Source organism: Heterodontus francisci, chromosome 7 (assembly GCF_036365525.1).
Source record: "Heterodontus francisci isolate sHetFra1 chromosome 7, sHetFra1.hap1, whole genome shotgun sequence".
Classification (NCBI taxonomy): domain Eukaryota; kingdom Metazoa; phylum Chordata; class Chondrichthyes; order Heterodontiformes; family Heterodontidae; genus Heterodontus; species Heterodontus francisci.
The window spans coordinates 116,572,705-116,599,997 of record NC_090377.1 but is presented as its reverse complement, the minus strand read 5'-3'; the positions used below and the strand labels follow the sequence as shown (position 1 = coordinate 116,599,997).

At 42.3% G+C, this 27,293-nt stretch overlaps 1 protein-coding gene across 4 annotated transcripts in view; it reads right to left on the bottom strand.

Annotated features, from left to right (window-relative positions):
- agap1 (ArfGAP with GTPase domain, ankyrin repeat and PH domain 1) overlaps positions 1–27,293 on the bottom strand; it is a 727,575-nt gene that overhangs the window by 413,535 nt on the left and 286,747 nt on the right. For all 4 annotated transcript variants that reach the window (XM_068035975.1, XM_068035972.1, XM_068035973.1 and 1 more), the window contains exon 2: positions 10,915–10,973. In XM_068035975.1, coding sequence (XP_067892076.1) covers positions 10,915–10,973 — 59 coding nt within the window. The remainder of the gene's footprint in view (positions 1–10,914; positions 10,974–27,293) is intronic.

The window sequence follows — 27,293 nt, the reverse complement described above, 5'->3', positions numbered from 1 at the left end:
CCTTTGTGCTAAGTATGACTCCAACCAGTGGAGAGTTTTCCCCGATTCCCATTGACTCCAGTTTTGCTAGGGCTCCTTGATGCCATACTCAGTCAAATGCTGCCTTGATGTCAAAGGCAGTCACTTTCACCTCACCTCACAGTTCAACTCTTTTGTCCATGTTTGGACCAAGGTTGTAATGACATCAGGAGCTGAGTGGCCCTGGCGGAAACCAAACAGAGCATCAGTGAGCAGGTTATTGCTGAGCAAGTGTCCCTTGATAGCACTGTCGACGACACCTTCCCTCGTTTTGCTGATGATCAGGAGTAGACTGATGGGGCGGGAATTGGCCATGTTGGATTTGTTCTGCTTTTTGTGCACAGGACATACCTTGGCAATTTTCCACATTGCCGAGTAGATGCCAGTGTTGCAGTTGTACTGGAACAGCTTGGCTAGGGGCGCGGCAAGTTCTGGAGCACAAGTCTTCAGTACTATTGCCGGAATGTTGTCAGGACCCATAGCCTTTGCAGTATCCAGTGCCTTCAGTCGTTTCTTGATATCACGCGGAGTGAACTGGATTGGCTAAAGACTGGTGTCTGTGATGCTGGGGACTTCAGGAGGAGGCTGAGATGGATCATCCACTCGGCACTTCTGGCTGAAGATTGTGAGATCCAAAGGAGAATTGTGATAGCCAAGATCTGTTTTGTCAGAATGAAGGACTTGTTAACATCAAAAAATCTGACCCTAAATCTTATGAACAGACTGTTGAGGTGCTCATTTTGTCATCTATGTTATATGCCTTGGAGACATGGACAACAAAGAGGCTATTGGATAAGCTGAATGCATTCGAGATGAGGACATATCGAAGGACATTCCGCATATCCTACACAGACGGAAAGACTAATGAGGAAGTGCTGGAAATGGCTGGAGAAAGGAGTGCATAACATCAACGAGAGAAAGATACATCAGTCACATCATTAGAGCAGAAAGTACACAGAGACAATTATTGGAAGGAAAGATCGATGGAAAACAGAAGAGAGGGAAGCAGAGAAGAAAATGGATGATAGATATAATGGACTGGATGCAGCTGACCTAAGCAGAATGTGTAAGGACAGCACAGGATGGACAGAAGTGGAGGTCCATGACAGGCCAACCTGATGTGGAGAAGATGATCAAACGAAGGATAGATCCCTGGAGAACACCAGAGGTTACAGTATGGAGCAGGAAGGGAAGCCATTGCAGGTGATGCTCTGGCTACGATTAGATAGAATAGAACCAGGTGAGAGTAGTCCCACCCAGCTGGACAACAGTGGAGAGGTGTTGGAGGAGGATGGTGTGGTCAACTATGTCAAAGGCTGCAGATAGGTCGAGAAATAGTCACAGTCACACAGGATGTAATCTGCGACTTTGATGAAAGCTGTTTCCGTACTGTTGCAGGGGTGAAAACCTGATTGGAGGAATTCCAACATGGAGTCCCAGGAAAGATGGGCATGGATTTGTGAGGCAACAACACGTTCAAGGACTTTGGAGAGGAAAGGGAGGTTGGTGATGGGACGGTAGCTTGCAAGGGGGGGATGGGGTCAAGGGTTCCCTTTTTTTGAGGAGAGGTGTTGACGGCAGATTTTAAGGTGAGAGGGACAACAGCTGACGAGAATATCAGCTACATGGGGACCAGGAGGGGAAGTTGGTTGATTAGCAGTTTAGTGAAAACTTGGATGTGCAAGGCAGTGGAGGAATCTGTAGATAAGAACAAGGATTTGAACTGAATACATTGAGTCTTGGAACAAATTGGAGTCGATGGAGAGAGGAAGACGAAATTCCAGTAAGGAAAGCACTGCAGTACTTGAATTTGGAAATGACAGAAGCATCTATAAATATTTCAGCAGTAGGCAGTCAAGATGAGGTCAGTGAAGGCATGAAGGAGATAGGAGAGAAACTAGAAAAAACTGCGAGTTCAGGGCTAGGGCAGAGGGGAGCACTATCAAAAGTTTGGCCAGGTGGACTAGTGGAAAAGAGGGACGTGACAGAGGAAGTTGATCAGATGGTCTCGATCTTACTGACAAGTCCATGAGCTCCTCGCACCTATTGCTGGTGGTGAGAGTGGAGGGGAGAGGGATTTAAGAAGACAGAAAAGAAGCCGGGAGTTATCTTTGCATTCCAAGATGATCCTGGAATAGTGAACAGTTTGAGCAGATGAGAGCAGGACCCAATAGCGTGAGTAAAGGAGAAAGAGAAAATCTCTGACAAATGTTATGATCGAGGCAGGAGGAGTGCAGTGTTTTACTAGTTCCACTTCTCCACAGGTCACATATATTTAAATGTTTACCCAGTTAGCAATACGGTCAATCATAAACTCTATTTTTATCCCAGAATAAAATACATCAACCAGGTTTTTAAAAAAATAAACAACAAAATTATCAATTTATTATAAAACAGGGCATAATCAGTAATGAAGCAAAGTATGAACACACAGATTGAAATATAAAAGTTCCCTTTTTACTTTAGGCCCCTCACACACACATATACCGGTTAACTGAAAAAACAAAGAAATTTACACCTTAGACTTCTATTACAAAAAAAAGACAAAAAAAATACTTTGGCCAGATACTTGCAAATTCTTGAAAAAAAAAGATAAGGGAAGAGGTCAGATGTCCTTTGTTTTGGTTTGGCGTCACAAGTACGTGTAGATGGCTGTCATTGGGATCTTCCTCGAATAGTTCTTGTCTGGCAACATTGAAGATCCATTCGGGCAAGCTTTCCAGGAAAAATGCAGCAACAGGGTTTCAGGCAGTTTCTTATACTTGCTTCAACGCGCTTCTTAAAGAGATGGAAAAGTTTGCAGGTTTTTTTAAAGCGATGGAACAAGCTGAGTTGGGGTTTACTCCCTTGGCAAGTTTTCTCCAATTGTCTTAACACTGTCCACACACCCAACTCACTGTCCAAAGCAAAACCAAAAGCAATGTCACAACAGTCAAGCCTCCTGACCCTTATAAATCTTAACCTGTCACTTCTTTGTAAACATCTTTCCCCAAGTTAAAAAAAAACTGCTGAGTAATTATCTGAAGACAGGTGACTTCCAGTAAGGGCTTGTTTTTTGCACTCCTTGATTCTTCCAGTAACTGTTGTTTACAAGCTCAGTCCAGAAGACCTTCTGATGACCTCTTTTTAAAAAAAGAGAATTCCAGCATCTATGGGAGCCTTTTCAGTTTTAAAATCCAAGTCCTCAAAAAAATTTAACAAAAAAATGGAAGCACTGGTAACACAAACGATGCAGAAAAAGAATGAGTTCTAGTTTCAGATGAAAATATTACTTTGGGTTCTTCTCTGGGGATGAGAGGCTAACAAGAAAATTAAAATTACTTCGCTCCTTTAGCATTAAAAACAGTCGCACAGCATGTTGTAGATGACAACTGAGAATGAGCACGAGCAAAGGAGATACAAGGAAATGAGGAGCAAAACTTAGCTCAAGAGATGGGTTTTGATAAAATGTTTGAAGATGGAGAGATAAAGAGCTCGAGGGAGCGAGTTCCAGAGAACCAATGCAATTAAAGGCTCTATCACCAATGTTGGGGTGTCGGGAGGGATGAGCAGAAGGCCAGAATCGAACAAGCCAAGCAGTCAGAGGGCTAATGGATCTGGAAGAGGTTGCAAAACCTGGATGTGCAAGGCAGTGGGGTAATTTGCAGATTTGAATTAAATACATCGAGTATTGGACAAATTAGAGTCTACGGAGGAAGATGAAATTCCAGCAGGGAATGTACTAACTGCGGGGGTGGGGCAATGATGTCAAGGTGGAAATAAGCCACCTTGGTGACAGATAGGATGTGGGGTTTAAAGCTCAGCTCAGTCTGCTTTCTGGAGGAACAAGACTGATACATTCCTGCCCTCATCACCGAAGGGCCATGTGCAACGAATTGATCAAGGAGTAATGCCACCCCCTGTAAGTTCAACCCACCTTCTCAATCAAGGATAACTATGATGCAATGGCAAAGGGCAGAGTGAGAGAATAATCTGAGTTTATTAATTCAAACAAGAGACTAGGTCTTCAGTTGATCAACAGCTTGATAATACATTGAACAAGAAGGCAGGAGTGAATTAGAGGCAGTTCATGCCCAAGTCTGCAAGTGATTACAAGACTGAGTAATGAGATGCACCGCTCCCTTGTCTGCTGTCTATAACACAAATAGCTGTTATTTTGTACAATGTGTACAAGTCCCTTCTTTACCCACCCATCTCCTTATATACTGTGTTTATAATATGGAGTTGTTGCTAAAGGAAACAGTCCTTCAATGTTTGCCAGTACCCATGACCTCAGGACAACTCAAAGTACCTTCCAGTCAATGAAGAACTTCTAAAGTATAATCATTGTTGTAATGTTGGAAACGTGGTAGCCAATTTGCAAACAGCAAGATTCCATGTGATCATGACCAGATAATCTGTTTTTGTGATGTTGGTTGAGAGATAAATATTGGCCAGAGATAACTCCCCTGCTCTTCGTTGAAATAGTGCCATAGGATCTTTTACATCCACCTGAGAGGACAGACAGTTTAACATCTCATCTGAAAGACGGCACCGCCGACAGTGCAGCATTCCTTTGGTACTGCACTGGAGCATCAGCGCAGATACGGTGCTCAAGTCTCTGGAGTGGGCGTTGAGAGGTGAGAATGCTAACCACTGACACACAGTTGACACCAGTACCAAGTTCTGGAACAACGGGACATACAGAGACAAGATTTAGGCATGCTCTAAAGTCACAAACATCACATTCACAAACTTTTCCATTCTGGATGTGGACCTTCCCTGGTCTTGAACCAAGGTTTCCCCTGGCCAGCATTATTATTATTATTGCTGATCTGCACAGGCTCGTGTCCAGAATCAAAAGGGAAGATCTGCTGCAAATGTGGCTGTTGGCTGCCTCTTGCTCTTGCCTCTGGAGGTACAGAGCACTGCTGAGGAGGGTCCTAATGCTTACAATAGCTGTGGTATTAGGAACAGGAATAGTCCAGTCAGCCCCTTAAGCCTGTTCCACCATTCAATCAGATCAAGGCAAATCTGTACCTCAATTCCGTTTACTCATCTTGATTCCATATCCCTTAATACCCTTGTCTGACAAACATCTTTCAACCTCAGTTTTTGAATTTTAATTGATTCTCAGCCTCAACTGCTTTTTGTGGAAGAGAGTTCCAGATTTCCACTTGTGAACAAGTGCTTCCTGACATCATCCCTGATCGGCCATGCTCTAATTTTAAGATTACGCCACGCCAGAGGAAATAGTTTCTCTCTATCTACCCTATCAAATCCTTTAATCATTTTAAATATCTCAATTAGATCATAGAGTCATATGGTTATACAGCACAGAAACAGGCCCTTTGGCCCATCGTGTCTGTGCCGGCCATCAAGCACCTATTCTCATCCCATTTTCCAGCACTTGGCCCGTAGTCTTGTATGCTATGGTGTTTCAAGTGCTCATCTAAATACTACTTAAATGTTGAGAGGGTTCCTGCCTCTGCCACCCCTTCAGGCAGTGCGTTCTAGATTCCAACCACCCTCTAATTGAATTTTTTTCCCCTCAAATCCCCTCTAAACCTCCTGCCCCTTACCTTAAATCTATGCCCCCTGGTTATTGACCCCTACGCGAAGGGAAAATGTTTCTTCCGATCTAACTTATCAATGCCCCTCATAATTTTGTATATCTCAATCATGTCCCCTCTCAGCCTTCTCTGCTCTAAGGAAAACAACCCCAGCCTATCCAGTCTCTCTTTCATAGCTGAAATGCTCCAGCCCAGGCAACATCCTGCTGAATCTGCTCTGCACCCTCTCCAGTGCAATCACATCCTTCCTATAGTGTGGCGACCAGAACTGTACACAGTACTCCAGCTGTGGCCTAACTAGCGTTTTATACACTCCATCATAACCTCCCTGCTCTTATATTCTATACCTGAGCTAATAAAGGTAAGTATCCCATTTGCCTTCCTAACCACCTTATCTACCTGTGCTGCTGCTTTCAGTGATCTATGGACAAGTACACAAAGGTCCCTCTGACCCTCTCTACTGCCTAGAGTCCTACCCATCCACTGTATATTCCCTTGCCTTGTCGGTCCTCCCAAAATGCATCACCTCACACTTCTCAGGATTAAACTCCATTTGCCACTGGTCTGTCCATCTAACCAGCCCATCTATATCGTCCTGTAATCTAAATCTTTCCTTCTCACTATTTATGACACCACCAATTTTCGTGTCACCTGCGAATTTACTGATCATACCTCCTATATTCACGTCTAAATCATTAATTCACACTACAAACAGCATTGGTCCCAGCACCAATCCCTGCGGTACACCACTAGTCACAGGCTTCCAATCGCAAAAACAACCCTCAACCATCGCCCTCTGCCTCCTGCCACTAGGCCAACTTTGGATCCAATTTGCCAAATTACCATAGATCGCCTGGGTTTTTACCTTCTTGACCAATCTCCCATGTGGGACCTTATCAAAAGCCTTACTGAAGTCCACGAAGACTACATCAACTGCTTTACCCTCATCTGCACACCTAGTCACCTCCTCCTGCTGACTATCCTTGATTAATCCCTGCCTCTCCAAGTGGAGATTAATCCTGTCCCTCAGAATTTTTTCCAATAGTTTCCCTACCACTGATACCAGACTCACCTTCCTGTAATTACCTAGTTTATCCCTGCTCCCTTCTTGAACAACAGTACCACATTTGCTGTCCTCCAATCCTCTGGTACCTCACCTGTGACCTAAGAGGATTTGAAAATTTGTGTCAGAGCCCCTGCTATCTCCTCCCTTGCCTCACATAACAGCCTGGGATACATCTCATCTGGCCCTGGGGATTTATCCATTTTTAAGCCCGCTAAAACCACTAATACCTCCGCCCTTTCAATGCTAATATGTTCAAGTATATCACAATCCCCCTCCCTGATCTCTACACCTACATCGTCCTTCTCCATAGTGAACACAGATGAAAAGTAATAATTTAAAACCTCGCCTATATATTCCGGCTCCACACACAGATTGCCACTTTGGTCCCCAATGGGCCCTACTCTTTCCCTTGTTATCTTCTTGTTCTTAATATACTTACAAAATGCCTTGGGATTTTCCTTTATCTTGCCCGCCAGCATTTTTTCACGTCCCCTCTTCGCTCTCCTAATTGCTTTTTTAAGTACTCCCCTACACTTTCTATACTCCTCTGGGGCCTCTGCTGTTTTCAGCACTCTGAATCTGCCATAAGCCTCCTTTTTTCCTGATCCAATCCTCTACATCCCTTGACATCCAGGGTTTCCTGGACTTGTTGGTCCTACCCTTCATCTTTACGGGAACATGTTGGCCCTGAACTCTCACTATTTCCTCTTTGAATGACTCCCACTGGTCTGATGTAGACTTTCCTACAAGTAGCTGCTCCCAGTCCACTTTGGCCTGATTCTGTTTTATCATATTGAAATCGGCCTTCCCCCAATTCAGTACCTTTTATTTCCAGTCCATCTTTGTCCTTTTCCATAACTACCTTAAATCTTACAGAGTTATGGTCACTATCCCCGAAATGCTCTCCCACTGACACTGCTACCACTTGCCCAGCTTCTTTCCCCAAGATTAGGTCTTGGTACCACCCCTTCTCTTCTAGGACTTGCTACATACTGGCTCAAAATGTTCTCCTGGATGCACTTTAAGAATTCTGCCCCCTTTAAGACTTTTGCACTAAAACTATCCCAGTTAATATTGGGGAAGTTGAAATCCCCTACTATTAGTACCCTATTAATTTTACAACTCTCTGAGATTTGTCTACATATCTGCTCCTCTATCTCTCCCTGACTGTTTGCAGGCCTGTAGTATACAGTTCCAATAAAGTGATTGCCCCCTTTTTATTTTTTTGTTGTATCCATATCGTCTCATTTGAGGAACCTTCTAAGATAGCATCCCTCCTTACTGCAGTAATCGACTCCTTGATCAATAGTGCAATATCACCTCCTCTTTTACACACCCCCCACCCCCACCACGCCTCCAGATTCTATACCCTGGAATACTGAACCGTCAGTCCTGCCCGTCCCTCAACCCTGTCTCCGTGATAGCAATAATATCATATTCCCATGTGCTTAATCTTCTCTACGTGATGCAACCTATCCTCATAATTTAACGCCTTTAGTCTCAATATCATTCTGGTGAATCTGCGCTGCATCCCCTCCAGGTCCAGTGCCCAGAACTGAACCCAGTACCCTAAACGGGATCTAACCAGAGCCTTAAATAACTGCAATATAACTTGTACCCATTTGTATTCTCATTCCCTTGAAATAAAAGTCAACATTGCATTAACTTTTTAAAAATTATTATTGGATAATTAGATGACAGAGTTACTTCTAATGACATGCATGTCATTGGAGTCAATCTGTAAGGTATGTGGAGCTGTGAACAATATTGAGCATTGGCTACCAGTATGTGGAATTAGTTTGTTACAAAACATGCTGCTGTTCTCTCTGAGCCATCAGATCCACCACAGAACCTCTCCCAAAGTTTAAAAGTGTAAAGTTGCAGGAGAATAATCAAGCAATACGTCTTATTCCAAAATGTAAAACTGTGTGAGATTGGCAATGCAGCAAAAGTGATGCAAGAAATGCGCAATGAAGCGCTGCTGATTCTTCCTGTGAAGAAGACATTTATAACTCACTGGTGATAAACTAGGAGAGCAAGAAGAATCATCTGTCTCCCAGCACTTCATTGTGTATCCTCTATCAATGCTGATAAATCACAATGTCTTTATTTTGGAGGAAGGAGCAGGAAAATATTTCAGAGCTGCAATAAATTAACACAATGCTATGGAAGTTAAATGTTTCTTATTGTTCTCAATATGCTACGTGATGGCAAAGAGGTGTTTTTTTATAAAAGAGATAAGCAACTGAGATTTACACCATTATGTGACTAGGTAGAGTGGTATTACAAGGTTGTTTAGTAAACAGCTGCGTTAGAAGGGATAAACTCCATAAGCACTTATCTTAAATAATGTCCTGTGCAACACTGATGCCAACCAGACTTCCTTGTCACAGTAACTAAACAACTACTCATGAATGCTGAAGACTTTGGAAGTATACAGCCAGTGAACTAAATGCCAGCACAGGGGTGGAAACCATACAATAAAAATACTGAATCAGGAGGGAGTGAACTTTTGGAAAACCATATACAGTGATTTCAGAACTGGAGAAAGTCAATTTGTGGAAGATTTCCTTCACTCTACACAAGCCACCTCACATCTCACTCGAGCACCACTTCCTCCTATTCCTTCTCCCTCCCTATCAGCATAGCCTTCTATTCCTTTCTCCCTCATGTACTTATTAAGCCTCCCTTTAAAGGCATCGCTGCTATGTGCCTCAACCGAGATAGAGACAGAAAGAGAATGCAAGACAGAGACAGAGCGAGTGAGCGAGCCAAAGAAAGTGAGACCGAGCGAGTGAGCCAGAGCGCAAGCGAGCCAGAGAGGAGAGACAGAGAGTGCGGAAACAGAGAGAGAAGGAGAGACAGAGACAAAAAGGGGAGGTGAGGCAGGGAAGGAGGATGAGGGAAGCTCTGGCTTCTCACAACCTGCCAGGGGGAGCAGGTAGGAGTGCAGGGAGTGGATGGAGCGGTAAGTGACAACCGGCTCATCGTATATAAAGGCCATGAATTCTGCACGTCTAATGGCATCTGGGACCTTTCATGGGTCTCAAGAATGATGGTCATAGATGCAGCAAATAATTGACTCTTCAGCTATCACTTCCAACACACAATGTGTATTAAAAAAAAGGGGGAGAGCAGCACTCAGCCATTGCACTTGAACACTGCACTCCTGGGGTCTCAAAATAAAAACATATCAAAGTACCCTAGCATACAGAAGGCATCTGAATGCTTGTTGTACTGGGGGGGGTAGTTGATACAGGAGATGCCTGACCAATATCTGCACTGGGATGCAACAGGATGGAAGGAGTTGGGCAGAAATTTCACTCGAGTTGTTCTTTTGCAAAATTCAATCTTTTTCTGTTACACACGAAAATGAAAACATTTGGTTTTTTTTTGCAAAACTCAGGTTATGGAGAAACCTCTTCCATAACCCTGCTTATTTAATTAACAGAAGTTGTAGGCACCTCACAAAATTCTGCATTTTGGAAAGACATTTTTTTCACAAAAGCGTTATTCTTGTAATGGATAACTGAGCAATTTTATACTCAATGTGGAAAATGCTGATAATTCTGCTGTTACAGCAGTAGTTTTTAAATTAAAATCATACACTATAAGTTAGGGTGATTATGTTGACACACCGCACATATAGATCAGATGTATTAAGCGGAAAAGACAATTGCATAATAGAATCGCTCTGAATTGATAGAATGCTGGAAACACCTAGCAGGCCAGTCAGTATCTGCAACAGAAATCAGAACAAAGTGAGGTCATTCTTCAATACCTAGGTGGACCAAAAGTGGTTCAATTCACAGTCGGATCTCAACGACGGCAGCAGTGAGCCAGTGTCCTCTGACTGACAGGGAAGAAGGCAAAGGGTAGAAAAAGCCAGGGTGAGTTTCTCAGATCATGCTTCAAAGAGCCCTGTTAGAACATGCATTTGTCTGAACACTGGACAAGGGCAAACTCAGGCTCGGCACTGATGCATTTATGATGGCGTAGTCTACCAACACTCACTGACCAAATACATTAGGAATTGTCACTTTGACTGGGTAGCAGAGTTCACCTTTCTCATGCTGTACTGCAGCATATGTAGCCACCTTCTGCAAAGATGGAAAAAAAGAAATAACAAAAATAATCTCATCAAAGGATTCAAACGACAAAATAAAAAGTCAAGGTTCACACATAGCATTCATGAAATCATCTGAACCTTTCAAGAAGATTATTTTCGTTGGAATCATGCCCATGTCCTTATTTGAACGTGCTGGTGACAGTACTCACCACTTTGAGTTCTGGCACAGATCGGCTAAGAGTCCACTCTTGGCTGTTCACAAATGCATCTGCAAAACACAAGGCCATAGCCAAAGTTAATAAACTCTGAAAAACCAAGAAATACAATATGTGAAAAAAGGCTAAGCAACATTATGGCTGCCCTTTGAAAATACTGCAATTTGGGGAGCAAAGATGGGAAGAGGCAGGCAATTGCTATAAAAGACTTGCTAAGTGAAGTACTGAGGTATACCCCAACCTATTAGTTATCCCTTAGCTTCACAAAACTCATTCACAAAGTTTGGTATTTCCCCCCCAAGACGGTGAAATTCTCCACTTATGTTTAAAATTAAAATTTTGCACTCCAAAGACCTTTAACGAAAACAGCTACTCTTCAAGTTTCCTCACAGATGTTAACAAAAGACAAGATCTGTGCTCAGTATATAGGGAGGGTTAACAGGTTTCCTTCTGTAACTCCTCACACCCCAAGTTTCTGATCTCAGCTGTGCTGTCAGAGGAACAAGTTAGCAGAGGTCAGACACTTTCTCACATCGAGAGAGTCAGTCCAGCCACTTTTGAGCATCTGGCTCAAGATCATGGCTCAGGTGCTCTCCACATAGTTTTTCTAATACTCAACACAAAGGATTTCTTCAAGAGGCAAGTACAGGATCCCAATGATCCGAAGCATGGCTTTATGCTCAAACTAATCTGGAAGTTAGCGTAACCCATGTGAACAATAACCCCACCATGATACTGATGTAGAAACAAAATAAAGACTTGCATTCCCTGCTCCCGAGGGATAATATTAAACTCCTCTGCTCTTCTTCGAATAATTCCATGGAATCTTTTAGTCATCTGAAGGGGCATATAACATCTCACCCCTTTGGGAGTATCAGCCCAGATTCTGTGCTCAAGTCTGCGGAGTGGGACGTGAACCCACTAGGTGAGCGTACTACAATACGTCACGACTGAAACCCTTTACGGGATTATCAGAAATAATACATGGCACCTCTTGCATTCCCCTAAAATGGCCTGGCAAAGTGGAGAGTCAAGAGGAGAGCCTCTATACTGGGCCCCAAGTTGCATCTCCTTCTGACAGACCAGTAATCAATATTAACTCTCTTTAATAGATGATGGACTTTGAATCGCACACTTAATAGGCAGTCTATCTAGACAGAGATGACACACCTACCTTCGAAGTGAGAGCCTGCAAACTAGCCAGCAATGTAAATTAACATACCCTACATATACACTCTCTGAGCCCAGCAACCACTTTAAAACAGTCACCAGCCTGCCAGCAATCAAAATCTAAGAGAAATATTAGCAATATAGTCTTCCGTGAATTGAAACAGGGAAGATTTCCAATCAGTCATCAGCAGCATTGGCAGAGGTTATAGCATAGGTCTCCTACTCACTCCCTCTGGACCAGGAGACCAAGATAGGGAAGTTTAAAAAGGGGAGGATACTACATTTTTAAATTAACAATTAAATGTTGCATCTGAGGTGTGCATAAAAACAATCTCACAGCACTATGAGAAAATCACAAGGCAGACTATTTTTTTCCATTGATAAGACGACAGCAGTGAATTAACGCCTTTATCAACATAGCTGACCCATGTTTTGGCGAAGGAAATGAGACTAGATTACAATCCATTACAGAAAGATAGCCCCTTGAATAAAGAAAATGGGTCAAATTATAGAGATTGGAGAAGTAATAAGTATTGTGGACATGACCCGACTCGAAGAGCTTCTTAATGAATGTCCATGCATAAACTGAACCCTTGGCCTAAAAGTAATGGCCCTTGCTCACGTTAGAGATATCATATAGCGCAGGAAATGATTTACAATGGAGAGAAAAGTACTGCCAGTGAACACACTTCATTACAAAGCCATTACAGGCAGCTGGGGAAATAGAGCAGCCGTCTCAGTGAACAAAATGCAAGTTAGTGTCCTTCTGCACTGTTTATGTCGCGACTAGCCCGATACCCGAGTCAGGTTTGAATTCCCTCTGAGACAGATCCAGTTTATCTAACACAGCTCTCCCCCAACAGTTGGTCACTTGGCCAGGAACAAAAGCAGAAAACGTTTCCAATTAGTGTCACATTAGAGTAACAAACTGCCATGCTGATCTGCTCCCTTATTCAATAACAATCAAATTGCTGTTTCCACGTATGACATCTTGTACTAGACTTGGTCTTTCATCGTGATTCACTTCATGCCAAGACAGAATATTTTCCAACTATTAATGGCACGTGTAAAGCTAGGATCAAATTGCACAATCACTGTTTTAATGGTGCGGGACATTCTTAAAATGCCAATAATAAATCAGGCAACAACGAAGCTTTCATCAAGAGACCCTTGGCTGAATGGGCATGTGCTAGCAACGACATTTATACAGCGTGTTTAATGCAAGGATAAACACATCCAAGGCACTTCAGAGAGGCGTGGGGAGAAAATGGATACTGAGCCAAAGAGGGAGGCAGTTGGAGGGGTGGCCAAAACCTTCATCAGAGAGGTGAGTTTGAAGGAGAGCATGCTTCCAGATTCCAGAGCATGGGATGTAAGCAGCTGAAAGCACAGCCAACAATGTTGAGATGTGGGGCGGGAGAAGAGATGCAAGGAAGCCAGTGTCAGAAGAACAGAGAATTTGGGAGAGGTTGCAGGCACAGAGCAGGTTATAGAGATAGGCCACAATGTACTTTAAACACAAGGACGAGAGTTTCAATTTTGAGATATTTTTGGACCCAATGTAGGTCACCAGGACAGGAGTAATGAATGAGCGGGACTTCAGTCAGTACAGTTTTGAATGAGCTGAAGTTTACACAGTGTGAAGGATAGGAAGACGGCCAGGAGAGCATTACAATAGTGGAGTCTGGAGGTGACGACGGCATGGATGAAGATTTCAGCAGGCTGATGAGCTGCACAAACGGCACAGACCATTGATGTTACAGATGTAAAATGGGCGTTCTTTGTGATGAAGAGAATATCGTTGAAAACTCAGCTCAGGGCCAAGCAGGATGCTGAGGCTGCAAACCCTCTAGCTGAGCCTGAGTAAGAGGCCAGGAATGGGGATGGAATCAGTGTCTAGGGAACAGAGCTTAACAAGAACATACAAGTACTTCGACAACATGGATGTAAACTGCCAGATGTAAATAAGTATTTGAAAATTAAAATACAAATCAATGTCAACTTGAAAGAACGAACAAACTTGCCTACAGATAGGACCTTTCATGTCCTCAGGATGTTCCGTAGCACTTCCTAGCCAATTCAATACGATTGAAGTATAGTCACTGTTGTAATATAGGAAACGCAGCAGACAACTAACGCACAGCAAAATCCCACAAACAGCAATGAAATAATGACCAGATCAGCTGGTTTGCTCACGTTGGTTGAGGGATAAGTATTGGTCAGAGCACTGGAAGACTTCTCGGCTTGGAGTTTCTGCTCAGTTCTGCTGCTTTTTCAACGCATTTCATCTGAGATAGGCCAAACCAGCAGAAAAGATCGAGGAATTTCAAATGTAATAAGGTCCAGTGCAAATCGAGTTTCCGCAATCTTTCCTGCTAGTTTAAAAAACATCCTGCGAGAAGACAACCCCACCCACGCCACACCCCCAGATCGAATTAATCGCCAAGGCAAGTTTCCGCTACTTGCGGCCCTTCAACGAGGCTCTTAAAGCTAAGATGCGGTTTTTCTCTTAGGTGTGATCGACACCAATAGCCATGTTTTAAAAGCTTTCAAATATTTGTTTTAATTTACTGCAAAGCTGACAACTGTACACAAACGTGGATCAGACACACTGATTAAAAATGCTTGAGTTTTTACAATAAACTCATTTTCGGCTGTATTAATAAAACTGTATTCAAATACATCAAGGATTACTTCTAATGCAAATTTTTAAAAGTTACGTTCTATGGGGGATTTTCCGTTTGGTGCTTTGCAAATAAGTTTGAACAGAAATTTGAGGGGCAAAAACACTTATGGAAACTAGCATAATTTTGAACATAATTTGCACCCAGATCACCCACTGTAGCCAAAGGGGAAACTCTTGGCCCTCTTTGAATAGTGCAGTGGGATTTTTTTTATATCTATCTTAGAAGTTAGAGGGGGCTCGGTTCAAAAAACAGCACCTTTCATAGTGCTGCACCCCCTCAGTACCGCACTGAAATGTCTGGCTAGATTATGTACCCAAGTCAGTGGAATGGGGCTTTAACTACAGAGTCCAGTCCCATTGGAAAGATCATACCACACAAGGCAGCCTTGACAACAAGTGTTCAATACTGGAAGTCATCACAACTGACATGCACTTCCAGCAAGAGGCAGTAGATGAGGTGCCAACCGCCTGCTTCATTTTCCTCCCTTCTAACACATCTGTAGCGCCCAACAACTACTATGCCCCACTGAGGTTAGTTTTTAGTTTCAGTGGTAATGTTACTAGTTTAGTAATCCAGAGGCCCAGGCTAATGCTCCAGAGGCATGAATTCAAATCCCACCATAGCAGCTGGAGAAATTTAAATTCAATTAACTAATGAATCGGCAACAAAATACCAGTCTCATTAATGACGATCATGAAACTATCAGATTGTCGTTTAAAAATATTTGGTGCACCTATGTCTGTCAGGGAAGGAAATCTGCCATCCTTACCCAGTCTGGCCTACACGTGACTCCAGACCCAAAGCAATGTGGCGGACTCTTAACTGCACTCTGAAATGGCCTAGCAAGCCATTCAGTAGCTTCAAATCACTACAGCAAAAAAAATGTTTTCTCTGCTTAGAAACCATCCTGCTCTACATGATACTTAATCATTTCTGTTTGTAATTAAACTTATAGGGACAGAACTTTGGGCATTATTGGGAAACTGCATCTAAATGTGCGCTAGTTAGGTTAGAGTTTAGGTTTCTAATTAAAAATCATTTGCATAGCAAAAGCGTAATAAGAGTCATACAGTCATAGAGAGATACAGCACTGAAACAGGCCCTTCGGCCCACCAAGTCTGTGCCGACCATCAACCACCCATTTATACAAATCCAACATTAATCCCATATTCCCTACCACATCCTCACCTTCCCTCAATTCTCCTACCACCTACCTATACTAGAGGCAATTTATAATGGCCAATTTACCTATCAACCTGCAAGTCTTTGGCTGTGGGAGGAAACCGGAGCACCCGGCGGAAACCCACGCGGTCACAGGGAGAACTTGCTAACTCTGCACAGGCAGTACCCAGAATCAAACCCAGGTCGCTGGAGTTCTGAGGCTGCGGTGCTAACCACTGCGCCGCCAAAATCTAACTTTTTTTTTAAACTTTCCATTAAAAAGTATTCCTTGATGTATTTAAGAGTGGCAACCTGGCACAACTTTATTAATACAGCTGATAATGGATTTATCACAACAACTAAGCATTTTTAGTAAGAGTTTCCAGTCCTCCACTTGTGAATAACCTGATTTAAAATCACTAGAAACCTCTTAAAAGCTATACTACTTTCATTGGTAGACACTGGTCAGTTCCTTAGCAAATTAAATACTGTTTGATATGACATTTTTTTTTAAAACATGCCTGCTAGTGCTCGTGTGTCTAAGAAAATAAGCCTAATTTGAAAAGCCTTCCCTAGCAGCACAATTGGCAGAATCTCAATCCCGGACTGGGGGCCTGGCCAGTTTTGTGGATGACAAATTGAATCTCCAATCAGTGGAAAAACTAGCGGAAAACACCAACATGAAAGGTTTTGGATGTAACTTACGTTTAAAATTCCCCGATCTTAGTACTAATTCAATAAATTCTGTACTGATATTGGTGCAAACAAATGGAAACTCGACACCCTAACCTTCAATCTCATTCCTAACCAGATAATTAGCCAATTTTATTTTTTCTTAAATGTATTCATTGGCATTTTGGTTACTCTTACTAGGAATCTACTCCACATAGCCAGCAAGGAAAAATTATGCTTCTGATCTCGAATCTGACTTGAAGTTTATTCATTCTTCTCTTGTGTCGAGTTCTACATGGCTAATCTAAACTAAATCTTCTTCCATCTTCATTTCCAATCTTTCATCTTTTTAAAGACCTGGATACTGCCCCCTCAATTTTTTTCTACCAATAGCGCAGTGGTTAGCACCGCAGCCTCACAGCTCCAGGGACCCGGGTTCGATTCCAGGTACTGCCTGTGTGGAGTTTGCAAGTTCTCCCTGTGTTTGCGTGGGTTTTCTCCGGGAGCTCCGGTTTCCTCCCACAAGCCAAAAGACTTGCAGGTTGATAGGTAAATTGGCCATTATAAATTGTCACTAGTGTAGGTAGGTGGTAGGGAAATATAGGGACAGGTGGGGATGTTTGGTAGGAATATGGGATTAGTGTAGGATTAGTATAAATGGGTGGTTGATGTTCGGCACAGACTCGGTGGGCCGAAGGGCCTGTTTCAGTGCTGTATCTCTAATCTAAAAAAAAAAGCTCTCTTCTATGTCTCGCCTCACATTTTATGAGCCGAAGTCCAAGAACCATCCTTACAACACAACATTTTTCTGAAGGAAAGGTGCCCACAATTGCCATGTTGTTATAAATGTAGTGATATACCAGTGATCTATCAATTTAATTTACTTCAGCTAGCAATGAATGCCTTTAAGATGCATGCGAGCACTTGACTAAGGGTTGAAGTGAATGCAGAGAAACAAAGATGGCAAATTTAACCATACTACAGACATCCATCAATTCTTTCACACCAACTGCACCTATTAATCACAATCACACTCAGTGAGCTTGTTGCTTACCGTCGAAAGAAAATATAATTTCAAATTTTCAAAGATGGGTTTTATTTAGAATAATTTAGGAGGGGGTGATAATTTTCAATCAGCAGCCACACTAAGCAAATTTTACTGTAAAAGGCAGTGCTATACAAGAACACAAGAATTAGTAAATTTTTAATACCATTAGCAACCCAGGTCTGTCCATCAGAGTTAAATCACTTTTGATTAGAAGATTTATAGGGTAGACTTAGAGAAAATGTTTTTGCTTGTGGGGGAATCCAAAACCTTGGGATCACCAGAGTAGATAGAGAGGGTTTTGTGAAAGGGAAATCATGTTTAACCAATTTATTGGAGTTCTTTGAAGAAGTAACATGTGATGTGAATAATGGGAAACCGGTGGATGTATTGTACTAATTCTGATGGAAGGTCACTGGCCTGTAATGTTAACTCTGCTTCTTTCTCCACAGATGCTGCCAGACCGGCTGAGTATTTCCAGCATTTCTTGTTTTTATTTAAGCTATCCTGATAGTCTGTCATTGCGCAGTTGCAATATTTCCATAATCCAAAACTTGCAACTTAGGTTAAATGCATGCTTTGTGGCCACTGGGCAGGCATTCAATCTCAATGTTACACAACAATCTTCCTTCTAAGTAGATGTGTTAAAATCCCAGGACTGTTACACGAAGCTTGCTTCTACACAAGAGATTTGAAGATCAGAACATCTGCTTTCTCGTAGCCCAAATATAATCTTGGAAAATTGCTGGCCCTAGTGCAGAGCAGTGCTGGGTAGTAACTGGCACAACGTTACAGCTACATGGCAATGACAGTAAGTCACTGAGCCAAACAATGACACATTAACACTGTGCATGGCAAAATCAGTGTTGCATGTGTGATATCACCTGCCAATTGTGGAACCTTGAACAAATATGTTCCCTTCCAGTAAATAAGGATTAACACACCAAAAAATACATTTATAGATATGCAAAAGTCAAATTGTAATGCATTGAGATTGAATTTGATGAAGAATACTTGCTTTTAAGAATGACTTTGCAAGGTGTTGGGTGTTTCGAAACAGGTTCAAACATTACCTTAACATGCCTGGTCTTTAATACTTGGATTGCAAAGTAAAAGTCTGAGCTCTTGTGTTGCAGCAAAGATTTACACATTTAGTAAACCATAGATTGTCCAGAGAGAAGTGTCTATTGTCCCATACATTTTGTGAAAGCAGGTTTGTCATCATTCTGAAGGACTGAGAATGGGAGGAGGTAGGAAAATAATCACCATTCCATTTACTGCTTCAGCCATTAATCCTAAACTGTGGCTGGATGCTAGTTGCAAGGCCATCAAGACCAATTTTTACCATGTATCATTATTTTATGTTTGCTATAATTAAATTTAAATTGAACATTTTTCTACAATTCAAAAAAAAGTCTGTCCTTAATGCAATGCATTTTCCTAGTTGTGTTTTTGTAGTCTATGTGCAAAGTCCCCAAATGAACATGAATGTAAGGTTTTCCAAGGTCAAAAATTGCAGATCGCCCACTGACAAGGGTCAGAGCGGCAAATCGCAGTGTACTAGATCAAAGTGCAGTATGCAAAGCCCAGTCATACTGACGATGTGTTGTTGCAATAATAATCCTGCTCAGTACGAGAGGAACCGCAGGTTCAGGCAAGCCAAAATGTATGAACTTTACACTAATTGCACTAGATACCACCCCGAGCTTGAGTTTACAAAACCAGAGGTTTTCACACTGAGATTCCTGGCTCTGAGAGGTCTTCAGATATCTGTACATTTTTGGTTACTAGCTTGTTTTTCTGGTGTTGCATATTAATAAAACAACATATTTGCAATGATAGTGCTGTTTGTCTTTTGGGTAACTGACCTTGCCATTTGGAAGTTAGGGGATCAAAGGGAGTATGTCAGTCAGTAAGGGCATCTCTACACACAAAGACTTGAAAACCACTGCTCTAAACAACAGGGTGCATAAACAAAATGAATCAGAACCAGCCCAACCAACGGAAATATTAGGTGCCAAATGATCAACATTCTATTCACCCATAAAGACACACTGTATTCATTAAGTATGTAATTTCAAAAACTCAAATTAAATCTATGAACTCAAGTGCAGGATTAGCCACATAGAACAGTGGTGGTCTCAACTAGCTGGTGACACGGTACCTGGCTAAAAATAAACAAAGCATGACCATATGTAAAGCTCATGAAACACTGTTTTGTAGTGTCAGGGACAAATTGAGCACAGCTCGCCTACAGACACTCGAAAGCTTAGCTGTTTTCAAAGGCAAGTCATTAGCAAGCATGTTACCATGACAACTGTACAGTTTGGCAGACTCAACACATATGCTTTCATCATCACCAACCTTACTTCTCTCAAATCTTCAGCAATATTCATGCTGCCTTCCTTTGGGCTTTCCGATAAGACTGCCCGTCGGATGAGATATACGGCACATTCACGTGACTCTGATGTCGATACAAAGGCTCAAGATAAGATTTTTGGGCTTTTTTGCCTGAAGGTCTTTCTCATCCTGAACGCTAGCACTGTTCAGCTTTTGCTTCCCACCGAGAACCAACTATGCTCATCAGACATGCAAAGGGTCCAAGATGCCTTCTCAGCATGGGATCAGTCACAGGCTTGCTCTGAGCCAAGCCAAGCGCATGAAGAGGTGCTAATTGAAGTGTCTCTTCATTTCGCCCCATTTATTAACCTGTTACTGTTTAAAGCAACCTTTAATACCATGGCTACCATGGTAACGGAACTTGAATTTCTGATCAACTCCTCCCCCCAGCTCCAAGCATTGTAAAATCATTAAAACAAGATGCTCAAAAGAGATTAATTCACAACAAAATAAAACTATCTTGAATATGATTGAGGTTCATGAAAATTCACAGTTTCCGTAAGCAACAGAGCCCAGACTGTTACACAATGATATCTATTATTTTCCAAAAGTGGTGTAAGTTGCCAAATACTCAACATCTTGAGCTGGATTTAAACAACCTGATCTTATGCCTTTTCCAGAAGGATCTCCCTGGATTCTTACTGCAAAGGGCCGCAAACCAAATAATGAGAATTTCTCTAAATGAGGGTGGAAATCTTGCTTAGGCCAGCTGTGTTCAAGTTCCAAAATAGAACCACATATTACAGACACAATGAGGCCAAAATCCTGGAATATAAGAACGTAAGAAATAGGAGCAGGAGTAGGCCATTCGGCCCCTCAAGCCTGCCCCGCTATTCAATAGGATCATAGCTGATCTGCCCCAGATCTCAACTCCTCTTTCGTGCCAGCTCCTCATAGCCCTCAACACCCCGATATTTCAAAAATCTCTACCTCCGCTTTAAATACTTTGTGATCTCGCCTCCACAACTCTCTGGGGTAGAAAATTCCAGACACTCACTACCCTTTGAGAGAAGAAATTCCTTCGCATCTCAGTTTTAAATGAGTGTCCCCTTATTCTGTAACTATGCCCCCTAGTTCGAGATTCCCCCACTAGTGGAAATATATTCTCAACATCTACCCTGTTAAGCCCCCTCAGAATCTTGTAAGCTTCAATAAGAACACCCCTCATTCTTCGAAACTCTAATGAATAAAGACCTAACCTGTTTAGCCATTCTTGATAAGTCAACCCCTTCATCCCAGAGTCAGCCTAGTGAATTTCCTTTGAACTGCCTCCAATGCCAGTATATCCTTTCTTAAATACAAGGACCAAAACTGTACACAGTACTCCAGGTGCGGCCTCACCAACACCCTGTACAGTTTTTTTTTATTTAGAGATACAGCACTGAAACAGGCCCTTTGGCCCACCGAGTCTATGCCGACCATCAACCACCCATTTATACTAATCCTACACTAATCCCATATTCCTACCACATCCCCACCTTCCCTCAATTCCCCTATCTATACTAGGGGCAATTTATAATGGCCAATTTACCTATCAACCTGCAAGTCTTTGGCAGTGGGAGGAAACCGGAGCACCCGGCGAAAACCCACGCGGTCACAGGGAGAACTTGCAAACTCCGCACAGGCAGTACCCAGAATTGAACCCAGGTCCCTGGAGCGGTGAGGCTACGGTGCTAACCACTGCGCCACTGTGCAAGACTTACCTATTTTTAAACTCCAACCCCCTAGCAATAAAGACCAAAATTCCATTTGCCTTCTTAATTACTTGCTGCACCTGCATGCTAACTTTTTCTGTTTCATGCACAAGAACACCCAGATCCCTCTGTACTTCACTTTTTTGGAGTCTCTCTCCATATAAATAATAGTCTGCCTTTTGATTCTTCCTACCTCACACTTTCCGACATTAAACTCCATCTGCCAAGTTTTTGCCCACTCACTCAACCTAGCTATATCCCCTTGCAGATTCCTTATGTCCTCATCACAACATGCCCTAACCCCCACCCTAACAAGCTCTGTGGGAGCACTTTCACAACGCAGACTGCAGAGTTTCAAGAAGGCGGCCCACCCTCACTTTCTCAGGCAATGAGGAATAGGCTATATGTCTTGCTAGCGATGCCCACAGCCCAGAAGGTATTAAAAAATCATTGGTTACTGTCATACCCCATCTGGAATGAACAAATTCAATGCAGACCAAGGAAAGAAGCTGTACATACTACATCACAAGGTCTTTTTAAGCACAAAGTCACTAGATTAGCTCAGCTTTAACTGTTCATATAACTTCTTTAAAAAATTCTACAGCTGAATTACCCAACGTTCCCCACATAGCACTGAAATAGCAGACAGCACACCTAAGCTCTGGAATTTCCTCCTTATTCCTCTCTCTCCTCCTTTAAGACGCTCCTTAAAACTTATCTTTTTGGCTAGGCTTTTGGTCACCTGTCTTAACATCTCAAATGGCTCAGTGTCAGATTTTATCTGATAATGTTCCTGTGAAGTGCCTTGGGACATTTTACTACATTAAAGACGCCATATAAATGCAAGTTGTTGCTGCACTGCGATGAACAAATCTCTTGCTGATGGAGACCAACACCACTGCAACACACTCCTAGGATCATATCACATACTTCACATCTGTTCCAAACATAGATCTACAAAATACATTTTGTAATTGTAAAAACTTTCGGCATAATCTATACAGAATTACAGAACATTTCAGCCTCAGTACGAAGATTTCTTTCCAAATTTCACCTTCAATTCTTTTTGCGATCATAATATTGGCGCCCTCTTGTTATCTCACTAGTCTGTCATTGTTTATGTCGTCATAATCTTTCAGAATCTGGAACACTTCTCTCAGGTCATCAATCAATCATATTAATTATAGAGTAAAAGTACCATAACTTCGTAATTATAACCCATTATCATTGGTAACACTCGTCTACGCTACACTTTTTATTTTGCTATTAGATCCTTATTATAACGGGGTGCGTAAACTGCACACAATACTGCAACTACAGTCCAACTCAGATCTTGTACAAGTTCAACATTACCTCTTTATTATTCCTATGCCTCCGTATAGTCCATTAAAAATAGTTTCTCTGGTTAAGGTGCTGCATTTTCTCACCTTGCCCCCTCCCCCCACATTTACATAGGAGCAGGAGTAGGCCATTCGGCCCCTTGAGCCAGCTCCACCATTCAACTAGATCATGGTTGATCTTCTATCGCAACGCCATTTTCCAGCACCATCCCCATATCCCTCGATGCCTTTAATATCAAGAAATCTATTGATCTCTGTCTTGAATATACTCAATGACTGCTCCTCCACCGCCCTCTGGGATAGAGCATTCCAAAGATTCACCACTCAATGAGTGAAGAAATTATAAAACAAAGAAGCTGGCACAGCACCATACAATATTGCAAAACATCTGACAGCGTCAGTTCAAGGAACAAAAGGAGCCGGTTGTAGCTCATGATCCAGGAGAGGTTTATCTTTGACAAAAAGTATAATTAATAATATAACTAACCCACTCTAAATATGGGTTAAGAATCTTCTGGTAAAAAGAGGAGAACTGGTATTTATACCGAGCCTTTCATGACCTTGCGACATCCCAAAGCGCCTTACAGCCAATGAAGTACTTTTTGAAGTGCAGCCACTTTTGTAATGTAGATGGGGAGATGTGTGACGTGTGTCTGTCACTGGTTTTGTTTGGTTACCTACGGTAGAACATGATATGCACATAGAATGGTCATTCCACAAAGTAGGACTCCAGTAACATTTTAGAAGGAGATCTAGAGTGTGTGCACTGACAAATGTGTTTTATAAAACCACTGTCCACTTTGATTACAGTTCTTGTGAGAGAAGTGCATTGACACATGACTGTCCTTGCACTGGGAGCAATGCGAGTCAATTTAACTAATTTTTCTTGGTCTCTGAGATCAGTTGTATCTGGGAATGGAGGCGGGGGGGGGGGGGGGGGGGCGGGGCGTGGGGAGAGGGGGTGATGGTGGAGTGCTGAAGGCCTGCTTATTTGTGATGCTATCTGTTGAATCTATTGTCAAGTTAGTTTTGCTTTAAAGAACCTAACTTGTATTGGTGCTCTCATCCTCAATTGTCAGTTCAACATGCAAAATCTGTTTAGTTTTCAATGAGGACATTATCATAACTTCATGCAGATAGGATTCTGCACCTTGTTGTAAGTGCTGCTTTTAAACCTTCGGGATTTAATCTAACCCGGACTAATTGACAAACAGTTTTGAAATAATTACTGTCAGAGTGAACTCCCTGAAAATCCCTCGAGAGTTAGTAACGGCAAGGCAGATGGGGGTGGGGAGGAGGCGGGGCAAAGAGAGAGAAAGAAGAGAGGGAGGGAACTAAAGAGGGTGAGCAAGCACAGAGCTTCCATCCAAATTCCATTTTTCACTTTTTGGCAGCTAGCTCCAGCAAAGATGTGGCCAGACTTGCTACCACGCACCTCAGCTTCGACAAAGTAAACAAAATGTGAACCACCTTTACTCATTTCAACATCCTCACAGACAGTGTGTTAACATGCAACTTACTGCATACATTTTTTTTGGGAATAAAGAGGCACAAAACAGACTAGCATGGAAATTGTAATAAAAGTCATGCTCTGTCAAGCACATGGGAAGGAGAGAAAAATACTTTTTCTTTGTCTGTTTAACCCATTTGCTCTTGGCAAACATGAAGTCAACAGATGCAACAGGCATTGGAAAATGTTTTTCAAGCTTGTAAAGTCTAGCTTTAACCCAAATATAAACTTTCAGGAAGCTTGTTTCTTTCCTCACACATTTCAATATGTTGAGTGAAAGCAACCGATGAGATGATCTTGCACACGATTATGAATAAGGCTGTGCAGAGCAGTACATAATAGATCTCTGTTTGGGCCAATTCAGACACATCTACTTAGGCGGACTGTACCGAATGGAACAGCATGAACCCAGGTATTGAATTCAGGCGCCCAGTTATGAATGAGAATGCGTCTCACAGTCCCCATCGTGTCAATGGAGCAGAAATCATGAATGAGAATGCGTCTCACAGTCCCCATCATGTTAATGGAGCAGAAAATTTATGTCAGCACATTAGAAGTAGTTGTACAGAAGGGTCTTCTCTCAAGCTAACTTGCACTTATAATGGACATTTTGTGAACAGTCAGCAGAATTATTGCCCAACCTACTTTGACAATTTTTTTTTTAAATGTGGAGTTTAAATGTGGGCCGGCACAGTGGTGCAGTGGTTAGCACCGCAGCCTCACAGCTCCAGCAACCCGGGTTCAATTCTGGGTACTGCCTGTGTGGAGTTTGCAAGTTCTCCCTGTGTCTGCGTGGGTTTCCTCCGGGTGCTCCGGTTTCCTCCCACATGCCAAAGACTTGCAGGTTGATAGGTTAATTGGCCATTATAAATTGCCCCTAGTATAGGTAGGTGGTAGGGAAATATAGGAACAGGTGGGGATGTGGTAGGAATATGGGACTAGTGTAGGATTAGTATAAATGGGTGGTTGATAGTCGGCACAGACTCGGTGGGCCGAAGGGCCTGTTTCAGTGCTGTATCTCTAAACTAAACTAAAAGTTTTTTGTTATTCATTCACGGGAAAGAAGCAGCGCTGACAAAACCAATATTTATTGCCCATCCCTAAATGCCCTCGAGAAGGTGGTGAGCCACTTTCTTGAACTGGTAGTCCATTTGGTGTAGGTACTCCCACAGTGCAGCCAAGTAGGAAGTTCCAGGATTTTGACCTAGTGACAGTGAAGGAACAGCAATATGTTCCCAAGTCAGGATGGTGTGTTTGATCTGGAGGGGAAGTTGAAGATGCCAGTGTTACCATGCGCCTGCTGCCCTTGGCCGAACACGTCTTAATTTCTCTCTATCTAATCAGGTTGCAAACAGCAGGATTGCAAAAGACCTTCTACACTGCCCGTTTCCAAGGAATAACAGTGACTGGATCAGTTTCTGGTCATTCCAGAGAAATGTGGTAACTAGCAATGGCAATAATTCAGGCTGACAGAGGTGGCTTCATTCTCATAGAATGTGAAATGTTTACATCATTAATTCTGCTGTTTTGTTAAAGAACTAAATTTGTTTTTGGGAAAAACAATTTAGGATGAGTCATCACTTTGGCACTACATGTAAAGAACCAAGACAGAGTGTGCAGTAGATTATTTGCTTGTATGCAATATCAAGTTATTGGCAGGTTTATCACAACAGAACAAATCCAAGATGCAACATTTCCAGCGTGTCCAAACACTGGCTCACTGCATAAACCAACATCACCAAAAAACATAAGCTGTGCCCTTGTCCCAGCTCATAAGGAATGGTCTATTACATTTTAATCATTTTACCACTGTTGCTCCCACCTTTATGGGAGTAGCCCAGTATCTGCTTTTACAATAAAAGGACCCAGGAGTGGAAAATAAAATTCCCTCCTAAACTGGACTGGATGTCTTTGTGTGTTTCTTCAACCTCTCCAAAAGCAGATCCAGTCATCACTAAATGAGGCAACGTCTGATTCAAATTTAAGCTGCTTAATAGCATTGTAGGGGACAATAGCAATGACCGCAGTCACTTAGTTCAACCGTTACAGCTTATATTCGTGTAATGATACAAAATAAAGAACACGCACTTCCCCACTCCAGTGGTGACTTACTTAACTTATAGAGAACAATATCTCTGCTTCCTGTCCTCCAGTGTGGGACAGAATCACCCTTAATGGCCTCTTAATTGCCTCTATAGCCATGTTTCCAAAAACCAGGATGTCCTCTGTGGTGTGTGTGTTCTGCAGCAAGCAGAAGATCAAAGTACTCCCAGCACAACGAGTATTTCTTGCAAAGACAAGTGACTGAATTGCTTACTGTTGAGTCTCTGTGCAAAAACATCAATTGGCATATTAACCACCGATCGGCTGACTTGAGCTTCCCAATCCATCATAAAGCAATCTTGAGAAACTAAACTCCCTTAAAGATAGTTATAAGTCAAAACACTTTTTAAAATAATCCTATCCATAGCAAAGTGCTAAAGACACCCGAAACAAGATTGTTTCGGTGCTTTGCTGGTGACATTTGTGGAAAATGTCTTACATGTTTAGAATGCAGTTACTGCAGGGGTTTTATAAATAACATATACAGTGCTTGAAAGGGAAATTGTAGGTACTGGGTAACAGATCAGGTTAAACACGGGCTTTGCACCTCTGGGACCCGAATTTAGATTCAGCCCAGACTGATGGGTCAGT